The following is a 24,842-nucleotide window of genomic DNA, read 5'->3' as shown; positions in this document are numbered from 1 at the left end:
GAAAATCATTTGTTTAAAGCAGTTCAAATTAATAGTAAAATAATAATAAGAAAGAAAGAAATGGAAAACTATACTAATAAAATCTTGCACTCCATTCAGGAGGTGCAGAAGATAGTCCTCCTGGGAACTGGTCACATTCTGAGGAGGACTTTATCCATCAAGTGAATCATCACATGATATCTCATAGTAGTTCTAAGTTGAAGGAATAAACTCAATATCATGAGTGAACAGAACAGGATTTTAAGGATGATAAAATATTAATATTAATAAAAATACCCGTCAAATACTTTCTCTACGAGGCAGGTGTATTTTATTATATTATTTATTATAGAGGGTGATGTGGTATGTAGCTGTACTTATGTCAGCAGAGCTTAATCACTCTGTTAGAGAAGGTGCTTTCTCTCGCGGTCTCTCTACAGTAACCGGTGCGGAGGGTGGTCCGGATTAATCCATGATGGGAACAGTTTGTTCAGTGATCTGCTCTCCAGCTTCAAAAGTGTTAAATTTGTAGCCAGTCACAGTGCCACCCTCCAGCAGACCACTGCGAAGTAATTGTGCTTGCACAACTGAGTAATAGAGAATCTCCATCATGTATCTGCACACACTGAAGGATCTAATTTTTCTTATGAAACAGAGTCTGCTCATTTCATTTTTTTATACAGTTTTTGTGTTGGTCTTTCAGGTCAGACACCCACAACACTAACATCATATCCCAAGATAGACACAGGTCATGTAGGATGTAATTATTTTGCAGATTATTTGACATGTATAGGACTTGTAGACCATTTTTACATTCAGCAATTCTTATTTCATTTTATATTATAAGCACAAAATGTATAGGCTACATCATATTATGTGCATATGACTAGAAGGATAAAGTCCTGGCAAAAACGAAAAAAGAAAATTAACAAATTATAGTTAACTGACTTATTATTCTTAAAGTTTTGTTGTCACATTTCTGCATTTCTTGACAAAAATGGTCAAACATCTGATTTGGAGTTTGTCCACCAGTTCTTATTCATATGGAATTTCCCCAGTGATTAAAAAAAAATAATGTACAAATGTATTCCCTTTGACTTTCTTATCACTTTCAAAACAATGATGCTGGATTTTTCCCAGTTGCATGCAAGGACAAAACAAATAGCTCGGAATTCATAGAAGTTGTAAGGAAACTCAATGTCAAGTCTAAATGTTTCCAGTGCTTGACTGTTTAATCAAATGCAAAAAAGGTGAATTAAACTACATTAATCCTATTATAAAGATGAAGCTTATTCCCAACTAACCAAGGTTGTTTTTTCCATACAGTTATGTCCAAAAGAATTCACCTGGGGACAAACTATAGCATATTCTTTTAGTGCTTTAACTTAGATTAGAGGATTCCACCATACGTTGGAAAAAGTATCGCAGGTTGTATTTCACGTGCAATTAAATGAGCAGCTTCTCAAAAAATGCACAGTGATTGTCCATGAACTCGATGATGTTTCTAGTACACTGGAAAATCCTGTGCACCGGAGGAAATGCCACGTGTAAATACTGCGCATGCCCGACAGTTTCTACGTTGATCCTGCTGGGTGATCCCAGCTTCCGGTGAAAGGGGAGAAGTGTCTGACACGATTACTCTGACCAGGCCCATCGTTACTCACCCGTAGATAGCCGAACGGGTTTTTTGATAATGGCGATGGGCTTGTAATCGTCAACAAGTCACCTAATCAACTTTTTTTTTGAGATAATAGGAGACGTCGCCGCGGACGACGCTTTGAGCAGGCTACGCGCCGTCAGAGCTACAGGTTTAAACGTTACCCGCGACTGTCAGCCAGCTAGTTAGCCAGCTAGTTAGCCAGCTAAAGTCGTAGCTAGCTTTTCGCCAACCAAGCACCTCTAAATTAGATCCTGGTGTCTGTTTCAAGATGTCAACTGCGGGGTTCAATTCTCAGAATGGGACTGGGACAGGGCAAACATACGCAAATGGTGAGTAACTTTTATTAAATATATTTACTTCAACGCGAAGTAGCTAACCGCTAACTGGCTTTTCGGTAGTCACAAACGAGCACTAGCGGCACTTCTTGGATCTTGTGTCTGATGCTAGTTGTTAGCTAACTGACTTGCTTAGTAACACTGTAACGATAGGTAGCTAAGTAGGGGCGACCTGTCAGGTGTAGAGCTGAGGTTAATCTTGATCTATGCTACCATGATGACTTAACGTGACCAAAATAGTTTCTTTCTTTAAGTTACGCTATACATACACATTTAGTTAGTGTTTGAATGTTTGCTACTTTTCCCTTGTCGAGGTGGCAGCCCAACAGGTTGATTATAGGACTCATCAGGCACCATAAAATTATAGAGACAGGTGTTCAATTGTCCGACCTTTCTCCACACAACATAATATAATATACGTAGATATAATGCGAGCTCGTTGATAACTTGAAAAGTAATTGTTTTTTTCCTTTCATGCTGCTGGATTTGTCTGAACCTTTTTTCCCTTCCTTTTTTTTTTTTAAACTCCCGATGTAGTTTTAGTGGCAGTGAATAAATACATTTGCTTGTTTACTAGTTCTTTCACTGTTGTGCAATACGGATTTTCAGCTGGCTTAAAAGCTCTGGCTTGTCTGCGTCCTGCGTTTTTCTGTACATGTGGCACGTTGGGGACCATCCAAATATGTTAAAGCAAAGCAGCCTGAAACAGATAAATGTCTTAATTTCAGGTTATTCATATCTTTTTATGGTTTTCCAGTGGAGTACTGATATTTCACAATCAAATTAGTCTGCACTTGAAATAACTTTCTTGTTCTGTGCAGACAACAGCATCCCTAGGTCATAATACCTCAGCTCCAATTCAAAAGTTGTAAATGAGTACACGTGATTTTGGTCATTTTAATATAGCATTGTTTTTTTCCTTTCTTTTTTCTTTTTTCTAATTGCAGTTCAGTTAAAAATACAGCAGTGGAAAATAAACAATGCCAATTACCAACAAGAAAAAAACCCATCAAGCACATCAATAAAGCTGGGTGGCATGACTTGAATAATATTTGTTATCCTGGGTTATCTTTATGCAAATGAAATGTTAATGTGTGAATATGGATCTTTGTTTAAAAAATGTTTCCATATATCAGGTGTAATTCCCATCACTTATGAATGGACAGAAATGTCATATTATAATGCTAAGCTTCGTGTATAAAGACTAAAGGCAGTTATAAGGAAACTGTCCATTACAAGCCCCTGCATATGCTCATAGGTGAGGGTGTGGTTTTTGTGTGTGTGTGTGTTTTGTTGTTGTTGGGTTTTTTTCTTGACTGATTTATATTTTATTCGGTATCATTATCATATACCCAGTTTTTGTTAAAGCCAGAAGTTGCAGTGGACTAGACTCAAAAGGCTTTCCTGACTGCCTTACTAGTATTCAAGTTAAAGCTGACAGTCTGCGCTGTCTCTGTATCTTTGGTTCATTTTCTTGTCTTGAGTATTAGTATTTCTGGCAGCACAGGGTTGAACTTCTGAAGACAATTTAGTAATAATTTCATTACAGCACTTACCCATGGGCATTCTCCCATTTAAACTGAAATTATTAGTTTTGTGTTTGGAGTTAAACAGCGCCAGTACATTAACAGCCTCACTATTTGAACTTGCTGTCATAAAGTGGTCTTTAGAGCTGCTTTCATTATCTTAATCATTGTAATGCATATTTACACCCTCAAGTCTAGATTCACATGGGTTGTATTTTCCTACTCTGTAAGTGAAGTTTTTCTTGTTTTACCATTAGATGCTTTTTGTTTTTTTACTGGAGTGAAAGGTCTGATATCACACTCGGCACTTTATGATTTCTGATTTTCTTAGAATTTCCCTGCTCTTAGAAAGGGCATAGATTACTGGATTATGTTCCGTCATCTATCTTTGCATGTTGAGAAAAGTTTTCTAATCCCTTTTCACTCTGCTGACTTAGCTCTGCTGTCAGTTATAAAGTAAAGGAATAAATGCATAGTAGTGAAACTGCTTGCATTACATAATCGTTTTGGCCACAAATGGCATCACATTGATGCTGCAAATTAAAGTGTGCTGATTAGATCATTCTTGGTAGTTTTTGTCCTGCTTTCCTTCCTTCTTCCTTATAACTATTTAGAATTTGACAACTGTTTCCTGTTCATAACAAGATCTTACATCGCCTATTGTTATTAATGTTTGACACTCTTGAAACTGAGATGTTTGTGTTACATTTTTAGCCTAGTATCTGCACAGTAAACACAGCATTTTAATGGTGCACAGGTGTCAGCTTTTATCACTGCTGTGTTCAGTAAGTAAGCCTGAAACCCACTGTCACTGAGGGAAAATCACAACAAATTAAATCCAAGTAAAGAGATTACTCCTCTGGGCTGTCGGCTCATTGGTCATTTGATGCATCCGTGTAGTTTTCACTGCCAGCACTGTGCCATCTGTTTTTCATATAAAAACATTTAAAGCAAGTGGATTGCCTTAATTAAAATGCACTTGAATCACAAAAAATAGCCCCTAGCTTGAAATCTATAACATTGCTGGTTACATCTCTCTGTAACGCTAAAGGCTTTACTGCTTTTGAACCTAAGGCTAAATTTCAGATATAACTCTTATCCTACATGACAATACTGTTATTTAAAGAGCTGCAGCCATTGTGAAATGTTGGCGAGTAGTCAGGCAGATCTTTTCCCCTAAACAATGGGATTGAAATAAGAGTTTTTATAAAAAAAATAAAATTGACATAAAATTAACCAGAGAATTAAATGATTTTCATGTCTGATTTTAATTACTCAAAGAGGAAACTGTGAGAAAAATGTATTAACATGTCTGTATTTATCCTCCTCTGGTCTCCAGGTCCATCACAGAATCCTGTTGCCCTCCAGCAGCTACCAGGGGTTAGTTATGGGATGACTAATCAACCACCATACAATCCAGTGCAGGCCAAAGCTCCTGCACCCCCTGGCCCTGGACTTTACCCAGCTGGGCTATACCAGCCTATTCCCCCAGTTAGCTCATATCAGCCAGGCCCACCACCCACCTCCTACCCATCTTCTGCAGGCCAGCCACTGTTGCCCAGGCCTCCAATGGGAGGTCATCCATCACATACCCCTCCTCAGTCTGCCAGCCCCAGTCCTGGTCCTAGGGTGCCAATGCCTCCTGCACAGGCAACACCACCTCCTCCTTCTGTGTCTTCTAGTAGCTACTACCCCAACCCTCAGCAGCCCATGACTCCAGCATGGCAGTACAACACACCTACACCACCACTGGGGCCAGCAACCTCCATTAGTGCGCCTCCAATGGGCCCTGTGGCAAATCATGTAAATCCAGCTGCAACCTTAGCAGGGCCATCACTGCCATCATCAGCATCTTACAGCTCAGCAGCACCACTACCACCACCTCCCAACATGTCTTACAGCACTACCCAACCCCCGGGCCCAGGAATGCCTCCCACCTCTCTGCACGGCTATACACAGCCAGGTAAGTACATCAAGGCATATAACAAAGAGATACTCAGTGTTTCCCCACACATAGACTTTACGTGGCTGGGAAACCTGGACAAACTGACAAAGACATAATTTTTTCTTGCAAATTATTTCACAGTGTTGTTTTCATCCAAAACAACATTAAGATTAATATATAAATTGACAATCCCATCAGTCTTATTTCGAATGTTCAGGTGCTATTGACCTATAGTCCTTTGCGTCCAGTTTTTCCATGTTTTCCTACAAGTGAGTTGGTTAACTTGCTCTTGTCTCTTGTGCCTTTTATACTTGAGCCGTCTTGAGCCTCTTGCCCTATAGTCCTTGCTCTGGTGTGGAAATCTGCTGGTAGAGTGCCACTCTAACCAGCTGCCACAAGTGGAAAGCTAAACTCATGAGGATAAAGAGCATAACAAGGCCTTTCTCCACCTATAGCTGGAGTCTGTCCTTACGATGGAACTAATTGTTACTGTTATTTCATGTAACCAAATACATATGGTATTATTTGTTATGTTATTGGAAAGGGCATATACAGTGGTGTGAAAAAGTGTTTGCACTCTTCCTGATTTCCTGTTCTTTTGTATGTTTGTCACACTTTCATGTAAAGGTAACACAAGTAAACATAAAATGCATTTATTAAATGAAGGTGTTTGTTATTAAAAAGAGTAAAAAAAAAAAAAAAAGTTAAAGCGATTACCCCCCTAAACCTAATAACTGGTTGGGCCACCCTTAGTAGCAAAAACTGCAATCAAGTGTTTGCAATAACTGGCAGTTAGTCCTTTAAAGTGCTGTGAAAGAATTTTGGCCGCTTGTTCTTACAGAATTGTTGTAATTCGGGGCGATCGTGGCTCAAGAGTTTGGAGTTCGCCTTGTAATCAGAAGGTTGCCGGTTCGAGCCCCGGCTTGGACAGTGTTACGGATTCAAATATTGGGGATGGATACAAGAGGAAAAACCACAATAACAACACTGGTCCGGCCGGGTTGAGTCAAACGATGATTTTAATGATCACACGCGTGGGAGATGGACACCGTACGCAGACAGCATCAGATCTCAAAATGGTGGAGCATTGATCAAACTCTTATAGCCTCTAGTGGCCCCCACCTAGTCATAAAAGCCTAAACATTCACATGCTTTCTCTCACACGGCGCCTAAGCTACGACCTTGGCTCCCTGTTTAACTGCTCCTGCTGAGATGGGGCAGAAAACTCCAGTATGTTCTGTTCTCTTCTAATCAGACAAATAAGGCGATGACTTTCTGCGAACAGTATTTCTTATAACTCAGCAGTATAATGCATCAGTTATCACCTTCTTCTAATTCAGGAGAATAATTCAAACTAAAACTACGTAATAATTCACAATCTTTAATTAGGTGTCTAACATGGCATAAAATAATATTATAATCTCACACTCCCCCTGTTGAGCTCTTTAGAATAAAGAGCTCACCTACACCCTGTAATCCAGTGTGGCCGGGTTCATTTCTTCTTCCCCCTGAGGCCCTTTGTCCCCCTGTTGGGCGAACCATATGTGAGATGACCTCTGTGTTTGCGCAGTTCAGATGCAAGAAAAACTATTATTACAACAGTAGCAGGTACAGATGACACTCCCCAGTTCTTCCACAGCTTTATTTTGGTGCTACCTTATACCCTTCAGACGTACTCAGACTAGAACCTCTGTCCGAGGAGCTTTTAGCCTTTATTTTATTGCTGCAGCCACCAGTGTCTTCCAGTTGGGTGATCCTCTGCTCTTCTTTCTTCAACCTCAGGGGTTAGACAACCCTTCAGTCGTTGCACAGATCAGGGGATTATTCTGCCCCGATTTCAAACAACGATCTGTGTATCCTCGGGTCCTGTGTGTCCTGTGTATTCCCCAGAAAAAGGAACAGGAACGTGTCCCCCTTTTGCCCAAGAGCCTCTCGAACCTCGTTGGTCTGGTGTTCCTGGATTTCCGCCAACCCCTTCATGGTTAACCCTTTACAGCCGATCGGAGTGGGCACGCTCTGTTTTGCGTAACTATTTTTAAATCCCGGTAGCACTGCAACCACGTAAGCTAGCGCAAAAATTTTTTTTGCATATGAAACCGGAGGAGTTGTACTTACATCTTATGCCATCAGCACATAAAGCTTTGCAAAAACTGAATAAAAAGCGCTTGCAGGAACAAAAACATAATATTCCAGAAACACGCTTTACCGATCCAATCAGCTGGTCATAACACTTCCTACGTTGGAATAGACGTCAGCGCGAACTTTTGCATTTCCGCCATTACATGCCCGAAACCGGAAGTGACGTCATTTTCGCGGAAATGTAGTCTTTTTTACTATCAGGGCCTCAGGGCCTATACTCGTCTTTTTAAAAGTTATCTTTGACTTTATGACTTTCTGTGTCGTTTCTGGGATGCTTAGGACTCATATTGCACTGCTGGAAATAGTTTATTTTGATGCATATGCTGCTTTTTTGCAAATTTGCAGTATAATATTTATTTTCGTTTTTCCTGCAGTGTATAAAAATTGGTGTATTTCAAAAATAAAACTATGAAGACACTCAAAATAAATTTCCTGTGGTGGGAAACTATTTTGTGCAACTTTTTTGTATTTACAGTTTTGAGGGATAAGCCTCTTAAATTTCTCTAACTACAAATATATGTTAAAAAAGCAAAAACGATTTTCAATTTTTTTGTAGTTTATTGCACTTTTTTGCAATTTATGTAATTACTATGCACTTAATGAATACATATTATTAAAATCTGGGCTATAATGGTTGTATTGATGTATAGCAACTTGAAATGCTCCCAAAAATGGCTCCACAGCATGTAAAAATATGATATAAGCTCTGGCGGACTTGGTTCTATGGTAGGTCTTAAAGGGTTAATGCTGTTAGCCCTCTGCACTCAAGGCATTTCCTACACTTTATCAGTCTGGACCATCACGCCGAACGAAGCTTATGACCTTCAAAAGACCGAGTGCCAACTCATTATAAGCACATTTGCAAGGTGTGTCTGAAAATTATTAAAACCACTCATTTTAACAAAAGACATCAAAAACAAATTAGCCATTTTTAATCCTAACATTTGCCCCCCCAAAAATCATGTGTTTGCTTCCGCCTACTGTCCCATGGTTTCCTCTCCAGTGTGGTACTCAGCTTCTCATGAACACAAGCATTTTATCATCTAAACGCTATTCAGTTCATTTCAATGATTAACGCTTAAACATAGAAATAATGATTTATGCTTCTCACTGGATCTCTAAAAAAGTCCGGAAACCTCTTGGGTCACTATTAGCTTAAGCTTTACCATACCTAAGTTATTAAAACACAAATGAAGTCATAAAGATGTTCATATAACCCTTGTTTGATGTTAAAACTCAACTTCCCCCCTTCTTTGACACGTTCCCATGTGTCAAATCAACGGAGCTAGAAAATTAAAAGAAAAGGTTAGTGACCTCATATCTTAGAAAGTATGAGACCTTCTCCTATCCAGTGTCGTTGCTCCAGTCCTGTCAGCCTGTGCCAGGGAATGAAACCAATTTAATTGTCATGTTAGATCTGTTCAACTCCTGGCTCCGCCCAGAGCCTGCGTCTGCAGAATTTCCAAGAAACAAAACCTGCATTAATATGAACTTCACTGGAATATGAACTTGTTGACTACTTTTGACACAGCAAAGGAACATTCTCTCCTTCTCGAGGACAGGCACTGACTCCCACTTATCTCCTGGAGCCAACTGTCCCTTATGGAGACACAATATTGCAGCTACAAGGTTTCGCAGATTGTTAAGTTGATCTGTGTGTAATGCTCTGAATCAGGTATGTAATATTAAATGAATGTCGTTTAATTAACTGCCACTACTTAAAACTTAGCAAAAGATATAACTGAATAAAAGATCGCCAAGAAAAACATGATATCAGTGTTATGTAAGCGCGTGAGGCCTTCTATGCTCGAAGTCACTCCAGTCCATAGATCAGCCAAACATCGCGTTGACTGTAGCTTTTAACCCTTATTAACTTGAGCACAACTCTATAATGAGCAACAAACTGCAATATGTATAAAAATGATCATGGTTACACCTGCAATGAAAGATCATATGATTATCCTGACACCTGTAAATAGAAGATTAACCTGAGGTTATAACAATCACTGGAACACAAATGTTAGTATAATGTCAAAAGCTTCAATAAATGATCAATGCAATGTTTGTTATATGATTCTGATGTAACAATAATGCTGATGCTAAAATAACAGTAAAACACCCCCTTTTATCCCGTTAATAAACTTGACACATAAACGTTTATGAATGCCTCTTTTAAATTTTATTTCCCCCTGCTTTTCCCTCACTGACCACAGCAGGGGAATCTTTGTCTTGATTCATGCTATGAATCCGGCTAACCTGATTCATCACTGAGCCCCACCGTGACTGGCATCTGACAGGGTGGCGCTGCATACTCTTCCTTTAATGTCTCTATGTTCAATCTGTTAATTAGAGTGCTTAAACATGAAGTAGACTGCGTCCACAACAAGTCAATACAGCTGTAAATGTGGCCAATTATCAATCAATAACAAAAAATAGCTTTTATTTTATGCATGCTTTTAGTCAACCACTCACCCAGAGGATCTTCAATCGCAGGAAATTCCTTCTCCTCATTTAATGAGTCTGTCCTCCTTCCATGCCCTGGTAACTGGTCCATCCAGAGCCATATGATCTTGAAATATACATACAACAAGCCAAACCACACCTTGGTCACACCAACCCTTTTCCGCCCTGAAGATGTTCAACGCCATCTTAGTCTGGACTGTCAAAGGTGACTTTAACGCTGACTGTTCCGACAATCCATTTGATAACATTTCCTGGTCAGATTTGCCAGTCTCTGCACCAGGGTTTTAATAGCTTTGCAATTTTCATTAGTTTTTATTTTTATTTAGCTTCGACTTCAGATTTTCAATTTTATATCAGTTGTAATTAGTTTTTACCAATTGTTTGCTAGTTTAGTCTAGTTTTTGTTTTCTGAAAATCCTTAGTTTCAGTTTAGTTTTGATTAGTGTCAGTTATAGTTTTAGTTGTGTCTGCAATAATTAAGTGTAACAAAATCCCAGTTTCATCATATCAGTCATGCTCTTGTGCTTATCCTTGGGTATTGAGACTATTAACTCTTGCAGCACCGGGTGTTCGTAATTTTGGTTCAAATGAATTGATAAACTTTTTGAAGGCAATTGACTCACACAGTCATGTAGATATCCCAGTCCTGTTGTCTCGGGATGCATCACGCCGCCTTGTCTGGGGTTAGCTTCTGTTTTCTGGGGATGACGGTTGAGTGTGCTCCCGTACCTTCTCAAGGTAAGCTAGGTTAGCTTTCTGGTGTGAACTTTTCAAGTGCACTTTAAGGTTTGTGGGATTTTTTCCCTTTAGAAATGTCCCTTATTTGCCCCTCAATTTGTCTCTTTCCACTACAAGACACTTGCTTTATCCAAAACACAGTCGTATTCAAAGTAATCCCAAATTGGACTCTGACGCTTTCTCCCGACTTTTCCTGACATGATTCTGCGCGTGGACGGAGCAGCAACACAGACGACTCGACTAACGTACTTGCCACCTGCTGGCATAATGAGACAGCAAGAAAAAATCTGGAAGCTAAACTTCATTTTCACCCTTGACTATTGTAGGACACGCACACATCAATGAAACTAAACACATTTTGCTATAAATTCAGTTAATTTTAGTTAGTTTTGTGAACACTCATTACAGTTTTAGTTAGTTTTCCTTTTTTTGTTTTTATTTTATTTCCGTTAACGAAAATGTTTTTTCACTTCTAGTTTTCGTTATTTCATTTGTTTTCGTTAATAATAATAGCCTTGCTCTGCACACTGGAATAAACAGAATCAACATGATCAACATTTTACTGCGTGTTATTTCACCATCTTATCGATTCAAATGCTCCATCCTTATGTGGTTTGCGACATTATGTTTATCCACTCTGTCTCTAAATGTTTGAAGAATTTTCTAGTTTGGGGTCAAATTTTGAGAATTTGACCATAAGTGAAAGTTATGGTGTTATCACCCCCCTTCGGGGCTTACCTGTCCCAGTTTTGATGATATTCCTCCCTATTCTTTGCAAGTACCCCCTGTTGGTGGCGAGAAACTGTTGGTGTGGTCAAGTGGGTGCTGTAAAAACAAATGCTCAGGACAGAACAGTTATCAGCCATGTACTTCATACAAAATTAGCATATATTTGATTTCATATTGATCCTCTGAGTGTAATGGTACATTTTAATTTGAATTTATCAAAGCTAAACACAATAATTTTTCTTTATTTTGCTCTTGTTCTTGTGCAGCACCACCTCTCAGCACATGCCCCTACTTTTAAATTGCTGACTATTTCAAGAGAGCACCCAAAAGATGGGGACCAGTGTTTATTATTACATATCTCCATTTTGAATGTGACAGTGACCAACTGACTATCCCTCAAAGAGTACAAGGCCTAGGCGTCCCCGGCCTTGGCAAGCGTTACCTCTGAGCACTGCGTTTCTTAGCGGTCCAACCGCCGTTCTATAATAATTTATAATACTTTGAAACAACAGTCAATACCCCAAAACAAGTGTATGACTGACCCAGGTCCAACCTGTCTGACCAATGGGACTCTAACCCACAAAATGACCAATTCCCTATCAAACTAAATTCACTCAGCAGTCCAACTGCTTTAACTTCAATCAGCAGTCCAACTGCTTTAAATACTCAGTACTGTCACTTTCAACGTTTCATTATCATTACTTCAGCTTCAGTTCTCATGAGATTTTTTTCATCAAAATCAAAACAGGCCTTCTACCAGTAATTTCAGTGAGTAGACTTTAATTTTATCATGTCCAATTTGGCACACTTTGGAAATAGATTCAACAGGTAGTGCCTTACCTTTGTATAAGCCGGCTTATACAAAAGCCGGCTTATGCCCACTCACGTCAGACCACTGGCTTGTGCCTGTCCGTTCGACAACCTCGGACCGTCCAAACCTCCAACTTCCACCCCAATACCACAGGACGAGCCCCCAAACTGTTACGGATTCAAATATTGGGGATGGATACAAGAGGAAAAACCACAATAACAACACTGGTCCGGCCCGGTTGAGTCAAACGATGATTTTAATGATCACACGCGTGGGAGATGGACACCGTACGCAGACAGCATCAGATCTCAAAATGGTGGAGCATTGATCAAACTCTTATAGCCTCTAGTGGCCCCCACCTAATCATAAAAGCCTAAACATTCACATTCTTTCTCTCACACAGCGCCTAAGCTACGACCTTGGCTCCCTGTTTATCTGCTCCTGCTGAGATGGGGCAGAAAACTCCAGTATGTTCTGTTCTCTTCTAATCAGACAAATAAGGCGATGACTTTCTGCGAACAGTATTTCTTATAACTCAGCAGTATAATGCATCATATAACAATATCATTCATTCACAATAAATCAGCGGTCTAATGTAATGCAAATCAGTTTAACAAATGCAATAGTTATCACCTTCTTCTAATTCAGGAGAATAATGCAAACTAAAACTACATAATAATTCACAATCTTTAATTAGGGGTCTAACATGGCATAAAATAATATTATAATCCCACAACAGTCTCGGTTGTTGTGTCCTTGGGCAAGACACTTCACCCGTTACCTACTGGTGGTGGTCAGAGGGCCCGGCGCCAGTGTCCGGCAGCCTCGCCTCTGTCAGTGCGCCTCTGTGAATAACTGGTTGTGTAAAGCGCTTTGGGGTCCTTAGGGACTAGAAAAGCGCTATACAAATACAGGCCATTTACCATAATTCAGCCACATTGGAGGGTTTTCAAGCGTGAACCATCTTTTTAAGGTCATGTCACATAGAGGTGGGAATCACCATACATCCCACGATACGATATTATCACAATACTTAACGCACGATATGATATTATTGCGATTTTAAAAAAATATATATATATTTTGCAATATTCAGATTCTGTACATAAAGTTAAACTTTATCAATATTCATTTTATCTAATATCAAAGTCTCGCACTCAGTCTTTCTCTCATTTCAGTCAGTTTTATTGTTGACAAACTGAACGGTTTGTATTACAGTCTAGTCCAACTTAACTGAATGCAACCATCTGGTACAATTATAGCTATTCTGAACTAAGCAATTTATGAAAACTATGCAGCCCCTTCAGCAACTGAAGAATTTGAAAGTAAATTAAAACAAAATATAAATTTACATTAAATAAAAAAGTTTCAAACTTAATTAAAATAAAACATGTCTTAAATTAAAATAAGTAAACTGTCATGTTTATTGCTGCCAAAAAAAAGTTAAACACATTTGGACAGTGAAGGAATGTCAGGATTCTTGCTCAGAAAAAGGATCAACATGCTCTGAGCAAAAAAACCTTTTTTGTAACAAAATATCGATTTTTGCTGTCCCTGTATCGATACATTATTAGCAAACAAAATATCACGATACTACACAGTATCTATTTTTTCCCCCACCCCTAATGTCACAGCATCTCAGTCAGATTTAGGTCAGGACTTTGACTAGGCCACTCTAAAGTCTTCATTTTGTTTTTCTTAAGTCATTCAGAAGTGGACTTGCTGGTGTGTTTTGGATCATTATTCTGCTGCAGAACCCGAGTGCACTTTAGTTTGAGATCACGAACAGATGGCTGGACATTCTCCTTCAGGATGCTTTAGTAGACAGCAGAAATCATGGTTCCATATACCACAGCAAGTCTTCCAGGTTCTGAGGCAGTAAAACAGCCCCAGACCATCCCACTACCACCACCATATTTTACCAGTGGTATGACAATTTTTGCCCAGTCTCTTCATTATTGTTGAATCATGATCTCTGGCCTCAACAGAGACACATGAAGCCTGTGATTCTTTAATGTTCTTCTGGGTTCTTTTGTGACCTCCTAGATGTGTTCTCTATGCTTTCTTGGATAATTTTGGTAGGCCGGCTGCTCCTGTGAAGCTTCACCAATCTTCCAAGTTTTCTCCATTTGTATATACCGTAATGGCTTCAATAGAGTCCCAAAGCCTTAGAAATGGCTTTGTAAACCTTTTCAGATTGGTAACTGTCAGTGACTTTTTCTCAGGTTCAGACCTTGGCATGATGTGTTGTTTTTGAGGTCTTTTAGCCTGCTTCACTTTGTCAGACAGGTTCTATTTAAGTGATTTCTTGTTTCAACAGGTCTGTCAGTAATCAGGCCTGAGTTTAGTGAAACTGAATTCAGCTTTCCAAAAAATGTGTTTAGTTATGGAACGCCAGGACTGCCATAATGAATTAATTAAATACACCATTAAATAATTAATTAAATGTGGCAATAATTAATTAAAATTGGAATTAATTAATTAAATAAATAGTTATGACACATGTAATTAATTATTTATGTATTTCACATTTTAATTAATTATTGACACATTTAATTAATTAATTATTGACACATTTAATTAATTATTTATGTATTTCACATTTTAATTAATTATTGACACATTTAATTAATTATTGACACATTTAATTAATTATTTAATGATATATTTATTTATTTCATTTTGGCAGTCCTGACGCCTGGCTCTCGTCATGAAATAATTTTATCTGTCAGCCTCACCCATCAAACTCAGGGGGCGGGGTTAACGCTGCCCATGCAGCTTCTCTAACATTTGATTGGTTGCCGTGCAAAGTAAGTCAAAACAGGTCGATCCTAGATAATCGATTGCTTGTGCAGACTTGGGGCAGCCAGTTATCCCAGAATGCAGATCAAATCACAGGCAGCAATGGTGGTGGTGTAGTTTTTCTGTCACCAGCTACACTTTTAACAGTGTTTTAGCCGCGAATGTCGCGACGTATGTCTGGTCAGGTTGTCAACATAGAACATGTTTGCAAAAGTGCTCAGATGTTTTCAGAGATTTCACTAGCTCTGCTAACAATTAGCATGCAGAGTGCACCGAGGGGGTTACGTTAACCGGTTTGTTTACGTATTCCACTCTCCGTGTTCCACATGTTGTATTCGCAGATTCTCACCGAACGATCGTCTCTTTCCGCCTGGTCTTGTGTCTCTGTGCTTCTGTAACATAAAGAACGAGCTGACATTTTTCTCACGAAACCAGCGATCAGCTCAACAGACCCTCAGTTTACCTGCATGCATCCTCCTCCTCATCTGTCAGCTGTTTAACACCTGCTGCTAATTCAAGAAACACGCCTAGTTACCTGGTGATAGTCACAGTTTAACTGGGCAGCCGGTGCTCGATATAACGCAATGTCAGCGCATTTTTCTGCACAAGATAAGTAAATATAGTGTTTTCCCCGAGCGCAGAGCTGCTGGAGCTCGTTTCCTTACAGAGCACTTTATAGGCGAACAGCTTTATCAGCGGCTGATGTCCAATCACCGGCACACAGCTTTCAAACCTCAGCTGAGTTTTAGCTCTCAGTGGTTAAACGCTGGACTTCATTCACTCAGGTTCTGTCTGTCGGGTCACGTTTACTTTGCTGTTTTATTTACAACTGAGCAAATCGGTTTGGCTGAGGTTAAAGTTACGTTTCATAACTGCATAGTTTCACAGACGTTTAATGGTTCACTGGCACATGTGTTAGACTGAACTATCATCTAAATATCATCTGTTTTTTAATAGTTATTCAACTGTGTTCTAAGCACCAGCTGTCTGTTAGAATGTGATTTTTTTTCTCTCTCTCTGTTGGCAGAGGTATAAAAATGCGCAGGAAAATCTGACGTGCATGGCGAACTTCACCGACGATATTTAGGGAGGAATAAACACACATCAAACATAAATGAACCATTTGTCTGTCTCCATAATTGAGAGCATTTTCTCTTCTTATCTCAACACTCTCTCTCTCTCTCTCTCTCTCTTTTTTTTTTTGCTTTTTCGGTCATGTTATGTTTACCTGTCAAAGGCTTGTTACAAACTATGAAACACATGGTGCAGACTTCTGGATGTTAGAAGAAAACTAATACTGCTCATGAATGAGACTAAAGGCAGGAAGGTGTCCTTTAAGACTAAACATGTTAATAGGACCTCCCTATTTATATCATAGTTTATGATATAGCACGTGTATTTCAGTAATAGCCTGCTGAGGCCACTATACGTTTGTTTATATCTAATCTTCCTTTTCAAACATTTAAACAGCAGCGAGTCTGCAGCTGAGGGAATACAAATTCAAATTGTCGGAACAGGTTTGCTCGTTTCTTGGATTCATTTGGTGATTTATTAAATGTATAACTGTTATTCTAATCTGCTGCTGAGTCTCTTACACTTTTCTTTATGCTGTATATTTTCACGTCTCTGGAATAGTTGGCAGTTAGATAGTCAGCTGGGAAACTTTGTGTTAACTCGTGGAGCTGAGGATATCGTGGATATGCTGACCTCGCTGCGTGGTGTACAGAGCGAGGTCAGCATGATTAATATTCACAATAAAAATATTAGCCGAACATCATGAAGTCTGTATGTGTTTCATAGTGTCGAACAACCTTTGTACAGTTAAAGCCAGCAGTTACTACATGACGGAAACACCAACGTTATCTCTTTTATGCGTTTATACACAGGTCACGCTGATTACTGAACAAAAACCCAAAGATCAGATGTTAAACAGATTTATTTGCTCTCTCTCCTCCTTAAACATGTTTTTAATGTTAGTTATAATTCAGAATTGGCGACTGAAACACGTAGGACACATAAGAACATCAGGAAATAAAACACCGATAAATATAACCTCAGTAAAAGAAGTCAGCGGGGGTTACTACAGCTGTGTACCGGGGCCTGCGCTTTGTCGGTGGGATTGCTTGCGAGGCGAGCGGGTCTATCCCACGCTTTGCCGTGAGACTGGGACGACATCTCCGAAATCATCGAAACACTTTTGCAAAGAGGCTGTATCTTGACAAACCGACCAGACACATGAAGATTAAACCACTACATTCTCGGCTAAAAAAATATTAAAACGGTATTTGGTAACACACAAACAGGGTTTTTCAAAGCTCAGTTCTGTTAGCTTCCACATGCCGGTTGTTGTGCGCTAGAAACAATGGCCACCAGGCCAAAGCAATGGTTTTGACTCGATCAGTGTTAACCCCGCCCCCTGAGTTTGATGGGTGAGGCTGACAGATAAAATTATTTCATGATGAGAGCCAGGCGTCAGGACTGCCAAAATGAAATAAATAAATATATTATTAAATAATTAATTAAATGTGTCAATAATTAATTAAATGTGTCAATAATTAATTAAATGTGTCAATAATTAATTAAATGTGTCAATAATTAATTAAATGTGTCAATAATTAATTAAAATGTGAAATACATAAATAATTAATTAAATGTGTCAATAATTAATTAATTAAATGTGTCAATAATTAATTAATTAAATGTGTCAATAATTAATTAATTAAATGTGTCAATAATTAATTAATTAAATGTGTCAATAATTAATTAAAATGTGAAATACATAAATAATTAATTAAATGTGTCAATTAATTAATTACATGTGTCATAACTATTTATTTAATTAATTAATTCCAATTTTAATTAATTATTGCCACATTTAATTAATTATTTAATGATGTATTTAATTAATTCATTATGGCAGTCCTGGCGTTCCATATTTAGTGACAGTTAATTTATGTTTAACAAGAGGAGAGATTACTTTTTCACATACGACCGGGTAGGTTTGGATAACTTTTCTCCCATCATCAGTGAAATCGTCATTTAAAAAAATGCTTTTTGTATTTACTCGGGTTATCTTCGTCCAATATTAAAATTTGTTTGATGATCTGAAACAAGTGTGACAAATGTGCAAAACACTTGGAAATCAGGAAGAGGGCAAACATTTTTTCACACCACTGTATGCACTGTTCAGTTGAATTCTGTGTACAACACTGAACTTCCAGAGGCCACTGCACTAACCCAATGCAATTTCATTTTAAAAAAAGATGTAATTACACAGTGGTGAGGCAACAATTCTTAGTTGTTGCAAATGAAACCATAATGATGCCCCCTGTCCTGGGGTCAAATCAGTAAATAGATGAATCATCCTGTCGGGTTTCACTGAAAGCACTGAACTTTAACCAATTATTATCATGCAATTATTGCCTATTTAATTACTTGAAAATATATACTGTAATGTGTGTTAATTTGGCACTGTTCCTTTCTGGTATCTTTTCTGTGGTGTGATTGCTTTAATTTCTCCCTGTCATTGTCTTCTTTCATTGATATGTGTTGGAGATATGCATATCTAGAATGCTGATATGTTGGAGCTGGACATTGCCCTCTGTTCCTACACTGAACATGTTGGCCTGCTGTGGCCTCTGGCTCCCTCCCAAGCACAGAAACTCATTTAGTCTGAATACAAAGTTCAAATACAAACCATATTGTTTCTTATACTGAATATAATTTAGCTTTTGGGACCACTTTTACTTTTTGGCACAGCCTCTGGTGATAATGATGAAAAATGAAAAATGCACAAATTAATGCTGTTGATATTAACCAGTTGCACTCATTTGTATCTCAAGGTTATTGGTTACATTTTAATTTCCTGTGAGGGTTAAGGGTAGCCTTCAGTTAGCTCACAGCGGTAACAAAAAACACTCATAAAGAGTCTTAGTAACAGGAAGTGGCTTTGTTACATGATTTAGCTTGACATAAATTGGTTGTGTAATATGTGACCACAGAGGCAAAGTGATTTCACAAAGCATTTCTGTAATTTAACCTAGATTTTTGTTTGTTTTAGTGCAGTACTTGCAGAGGTCAAACGGTTGCTTTGAGTCTTTAATTTTTCAGTCATCTTTGATTTAAAATTGCCCCATCAGAACTATGTGTTGATATCTTCTTCTTGTTGTTGTTATTATTATTATTATTATTATTATTATTATTAGTGAAACATTTTCTGTAACATTGAAAACTGTAAAGGAAAGGGTTTTTTTTTTTTTTTTTTTTTAAGTTCTTTGTCTATTTATGCTTTTACTACATAAATCAGTTTTTGAATAAACTCTGTATGGGCACAAAGGGCATTTAGTTTAAGTGGTAAAAAAAATGCTTGTGATCATGAAATTGGGTTTTGTTCTGTTGAGTTGCTCCAGTCTGCAAAAGCATACTTGAAGCCATTTTATGTCTATATACATAATGAACCTGCCAAACTACATTTTAAAACTTCATTAAGGATGGATGTTATTAAGATTTTCTTCATATAGGTCAGGTCCTTTTTTGTTTTTGTGTTTTTGTTGTTGTTTTTTTGGGAAGAAAAGTAGGAGGACATAGGTTTCCAGCATCAGTGCAACTATTGTGTTATCTCCCACAGTGTGGAACAAAATCTTTGCTTTGCAGTGTGAACTGTTAGAAAACCACTGCAGTGTTAATAAAAGGAATTGAGATGATCAGGCATAAAATTCCAGTGGATTGGATTTGGTCCTAGCTATCAATGGAAACCTATACAGCCACTGATTGTGTGTGCAACCTATACAGCACATGCACACACAAATACATCCGCCTGACAGACAGTCTAAATCCTCCCCAGGCATCCCTAAAAAAGAAGTCTAAACAAATCCCCCCAAATCATTAAAGAGCACTGAATGTGACTGAATCACTAGACTAGACTGTAATTGGTCTGCAGTGCTTCTAAGCCCAGTTCTAACAGAAGGTGTGCCACTTTTTCTGTGAGGCGACAAAGACATCATGTTAGAGCTCTTAGCTGATCTTGAAACATCTATCCTTTTAACATCCGATGGCATGATTTGATGGTGCAGTTATTCTCATTAAACTAAATTACACATTTCTGACACACATCATAATTACTAATAACTTAATGTATTTAGTAATCTTTGTCGATGTCTTAATTCACTCTAATTTGGTGATACAGGTCTCTACTGCAGCGGTTTTAAAGTTTCAGATACCTGTCCAAGTCATAGACAAAATGATTAAATTCTCACTAGTCATTCTTCTGACTAAATATTTGCTCCTAATTTGTGTCTGTGAACCTTTATATTTTCTTAGTTCATTGCTGCAAACACCTGCTCTACAACAGTAAATATTACAAAAATTAAATAATAAGTGTTTAGGTGGATTGTTTTAGTTTGGAGTGTCTCATATTAATGCAAAAAAACAACAAAACAAACAAAAATTGTTTCGTCTTGGCCAGACCTGTTGTAAAGGAGGTAATGCTGTCTAGCAAATTGATGGTTTAACTTTAACTTTTAAGTTTAACTTAAGTAGGTAAAACGGGACTCTTTCTTCAAGACAGAAAGCAAATGTTGCCCACCCTTGGCATACAAGCTTAGGAAATTGCATAATTAACATAGTAAAAGAGTAAACATACTTGCTGTCTTCAGTCATCACTAAGTTCATCAAGAAGTGTTTGTTTGGGCACAGACAGTCCTGAACTAGCTGGTGTGTTAGTGCAGATGAATTCATTTGTGCTCTGAGGTTAACTTGCTGTAGGTTAGTAGCGCCACCAGCTGCTGTCACCACAGCCTGGAGCTTAGTGCGGTACAGTACACTCTGATGTCTTGTACATGATAGCATGTTGGAGTTGTTTTACATAGACTGCAACCTTGACATAATTTTAGAAGTGATAACTGACCAGCTGAAAGCTGTAACATGATGTCAGCAGATTCACAGGGATGATAGAAGATGTTGCTAAAGTCCCGGCTGTGTGCCAGAGAAACAAGCTACACTGGTTTCTGATTAATTAGTCATTTATTAAAGAGAAGAAAAGATAAACATAGTCATTGATTCAAGCCTTTTAATTTTAAAGTTTTCCAGTTCTCGTGTCAAAGAAACCTCTCAAATTTTTCACATTTTGTATGCAAAGTAATTAGCTCATTATACACTGAATAGAGGAAATCATGACAAATTACAGTCTTTGTTTCTCTACAGGTGTGGCACCTCCACCAATGAATCCCATGGCGCCCCATACATACCAAGGCCAGTCAAACAGGCCTGCTTATGGGCCTCCACCTACAGGTCCAACACCTGCAGGCCCACCACCAACAATGAAACCCACATCGTTTCCCACTGGTCCTCCAGTGGCAAATGCCACACCACCACCACCTAAAGCAGATGGTATGTGTAATCTTTTTATAAGTTTTTTTTAAAACACAAAGCCCAGATTTCAGCACATTTGGAAACATTAGAATAATCATTAAACATTTTACTCCCACAGATGTGATAATCGTGATATTTAATGACTGCATATCCTTTGTATAAGCCAACGTGTTATTATCTCTCTATATATTTTTTTTCCTGATCACCTTCCATTGTTTCCCTCCCTCCGCTCCTTCCACTACATGCCAGCTCAGTGTGGGGGTGTTGTTAACAGCACTCTTTCCCCCACTAAGCCCGACAGCCAGGAGGGAGATATTGAATGTCCAGGTGTGGCAAAATCAGTTTTCAGCTCTTAGATGTTGTGTCAGTGCTGTGCTGCCAGTCCTGTCTCATCTGTACAGTTCTTGCTTGTATCTCTGGATGCACTATTGAGCATATACAGAGGTTTCATCTCATAGTCTTAAAGAATAATGGATATAAAATGAAAACTAATCTAGAGATATTGTAATGGCATTCATAGTAACTCTGTATCTTTTTAGTGCTAAACTGAGCATCCATGGAAACAATTATTTCTTGGTGGTGTGTTTTACCTTTTCAGTCATCTAGACTCACCATGTCTTCCATGTGGCTCAACTTCTAAATATTAAAATCACCAATGTAATAATACTTCCCATAAACATGTTTAGTGTCTCTTTAATTTGCGTCATCATTAGTATTGTCATTGTTTTGACCCTTTTTGTAGTTCATTTTGTTCCATCCCTGTTATTTGTGGTTGGCAAAGTGCCGCTTAAATTATTCATATCATGTCTGTGTTTGCTTTGAAACAGGAGCTGTGGCTGGCAATGGCCCGCAAGCAACAAACAGCTATAATCATCTTGACAACAAAATGGGTAAGGCGGTTTTCTGTGCACACACCAGTCACATTTGCAGCCTTTGCAAATGCCTGCCCTTGCATTTTTTTGACGAATATGAGGCATTTCTACATTTTATTGTACAATCTTTAATTGTGTGATGTATGTCTTGAATCCCAACTGGATTCCCTTTTCAGTACAAATATCTAAATATTAACTGTCACAAATCCCACTGCGACTGTCAGCTCTGGTGAACAGTCTTTTATTTTCTGTTTTTCCCTTTGGTTCCATACCAGCAGGCGTCTCGGAATTTGTAATATACTTTTCATATCATCAGCAAATCCCATGAAAAGAACAAAATCCACAATAAACAACTTCTGCTAACAGCCATTGTTTGTGTAGACAAACATTAAGTAGCTTAAGCCTATAAAAACACATTCAAATCCTCATTACCACGAAACATTGCCACTGGGTTTTATTTAAGTTGGTGACTAATATGCCTTGCTGCTGTGTGTACCTGTCAGCCACAGAGCTTCCCATTTTTAGTGATGTCTGCTATTTGAGTTCTCATGTAAACCTTTGTAAGTGTAAATGTTTTTAATGTTACTGTTTCTTCCATAGCTGGCCCGACTCAGCCTGGACCACCCGGTCGGCACTTGGGCCACTACCCTTCGCTCCCTCCTGGGTACCAGAACACCTCAGCTCCCCACGCCACCCCTCCCATCCACCCTGCGATGCAAGCCGCCACGCAGCCTTACACTCAAGCACCTCAGCCATATCAGCAGGTGAGCCTAACGTCACAACCCAGTTCCACATAATTTTAGAACACTTTCAAGTCAAGTCAAGTATTTATTTATTGTCATTGTCAAAGAACAATGAAATTGCGTTTGGGGCTTCCGTACAACCCGTAAAAAACAAAAACAAATACCCCTTAAAACCCAAGTGTAAATATTTAACCCAGTGTGACTTCAGTGCAATGAGACAATCCTTAGCAACAACATGAGAACAAGACAGGTAATGTTCATAGGACATTCAGACAAAGACCTGAGAAACATGACAAAATGCAACAATGCAACCCGTTCAATATTATTGTACTGTGAGATATGATGGTTGTCTATTTAAGAAAGAGGGGGGGAGAGAGAGAGAATAAAGATATAATGCACCAATGCAAACCAGTTCAGTGCTATTAAGAAGTTGGATATGGTTATTGTCCGTGAGAGGGGGGCAGAGAGGGGAGGGGGGCAGAATTCAGGAGCCTCACAGCCTGTGGATACAGGCTGTTGGCCAGTCTGGATGTTCTGGCCTGTATAGACCTGTACCTTCTCCCTGAGGGCAGCAGGTGGAAAAGGTGGCGCGCAGGGTGATGTTGGTCCCGCAGGATACTGTGCACCCTCCTCAGACAGCGAGTGGGGAAGATATTACTGATCTCTGGCAGAATTGTTCCAATAATTCTGCCAGCTTCTTTCACCACCCGCTGGAGTGCTTGCTGGTCGGCCTTGGTGCAGCTGGGGAACCACACTAGAAATCCATGCGTCAGGACGCTGCTGATGGCACAGTTATAGAAGTTCAACATCAGAGGTCTGGGAATGTGTGCGCTCCGTAGTCTCCTCAGGTAGTAGAGGCGCTGTTGGGCCTTCCGTGCAACTAAGGTGATATGGTTGCCCCAGGACAGGTCCTCGGTCACAGTTACCCCCAAGAATTTAAAACTGCTCACCCTCTCCACCGCCTCACTGCCAATGAAGAGAGGCAGATGGTTGTTATGACTTTGCATACACAGTTTGTTTATTCGATTTTTCATTGACTTGCACATGAATGCAAAACACGTGCTGGTTATATGGAAAGGAGAATAACCAACACTGGGTTGCTTTTTTCACTGTTGCATAGGGTTGAACTGGTTATAGAACTGGAATGGCTAAACAAACTTAGGTGAATTATAGTAAAGGGCTTGTGAGGGAACAGTTTGCAACCAATATTTAAATCAATTTTAAATTCATTTTATTTCAAGATACGAATTTAGGAAAAAGCACTTGAACACGTGTGGACTTCAAAATTCTCACATTTATTGTGTCAAGTAAATATTATTAGACTATCAGGCTTAATGTATTTTTTGTTTGTTTGTTTGTTTGTTTTTTTTGTTTCAGCCACCTGGTGGCCTGGGGCCAGCTCAGCTAAGCCCATCATTAGCAGCCATGAGCCTCCAGTCCAGCACCCCAGAGGCCCTGAGAGTGGTCAACCTCCTGCAAGAGAGGAACCTGCTGCCACCGGCTCCAGTCCCTGCCCCGACTCCCTGCCTCACCCAGGACCTGCAGAAACTCAACTGCAGCCCAGAGTGAGTCATAATGAACTAATTTTCCGTGTTGTTGCATTTGTCTTTCATTGAATTGATTGTTTTTATCTCATACAGCTAGTAATACTGTAAATGATCTCTGTTTAGTTTTTATGTTTTTAAACTCAAAATTATAAATGGTTAAGAAATGCTTTGTTTAAAGTGGGAC

The 24,842-nt window shown here is 38.9% G+C and overlaps 1 protein-coding gene across 2 annotated transcripts in view; it reads left to right on the top strand.

Annotated features, from left to right (window-relative positions):
• Positions 1-1,561: 1,561 nt before the first annotated feature.
• Positions 1,562-24,842, top strand: part of sec24a (SEC24 homolog A, COPII coat complex component) — a 35,309-nt gene continuing 12,028 nt past the window's right edge. For both annotated transcript variants that reach the window (XM_082548311.1, XM_082548310.1), the window contains exons 1-6: positions 1,562-1,968; positions 4,840-5,463; positions 21,329-21,514; positions 22,324-22,386; positions 22,969-23,132; positions 24,489-24,676. In XM_082548311.1, the coding sequence (XP_082404437.1) occupies positions 1,908-1,968; positions 4,840-5,463; positions 21,329-21,514; positions 22,324-22,386; positions 22,969-23,132; positions 24,489-24,676 (1,286 nt within the window). In that variant the 5' untranslated portion in view covers positions 1,562-1,907. The remainder of the gene's footprint in view (positions 1,969-4,839; positions 5,464-21,328; positions 21,515-22,323; positions 22,387-22,968; positions 23,133-24,488; positions 24,677-24,842) is intronic.

Source organism: Aulonocara stuartgranti, assembly GCF_965226115.1.
Source record: "Aulonocara stuartgranti genome assembly, chromosome: 10".
In the NCBI taxonomy this organism is placed as follows: domain Eukaryota; kingdom Metazoa; phylum Chordata; class Actinopteri; order Cichliformes; family Cichlidae; genus Aulonocara; species Aulonocara stuartgranti.
The sequence above is the reverse complement of the archived record's forward strand: the minus strand, read 5'-3'. Positions and strand labels throughout refer to the sequence as shown.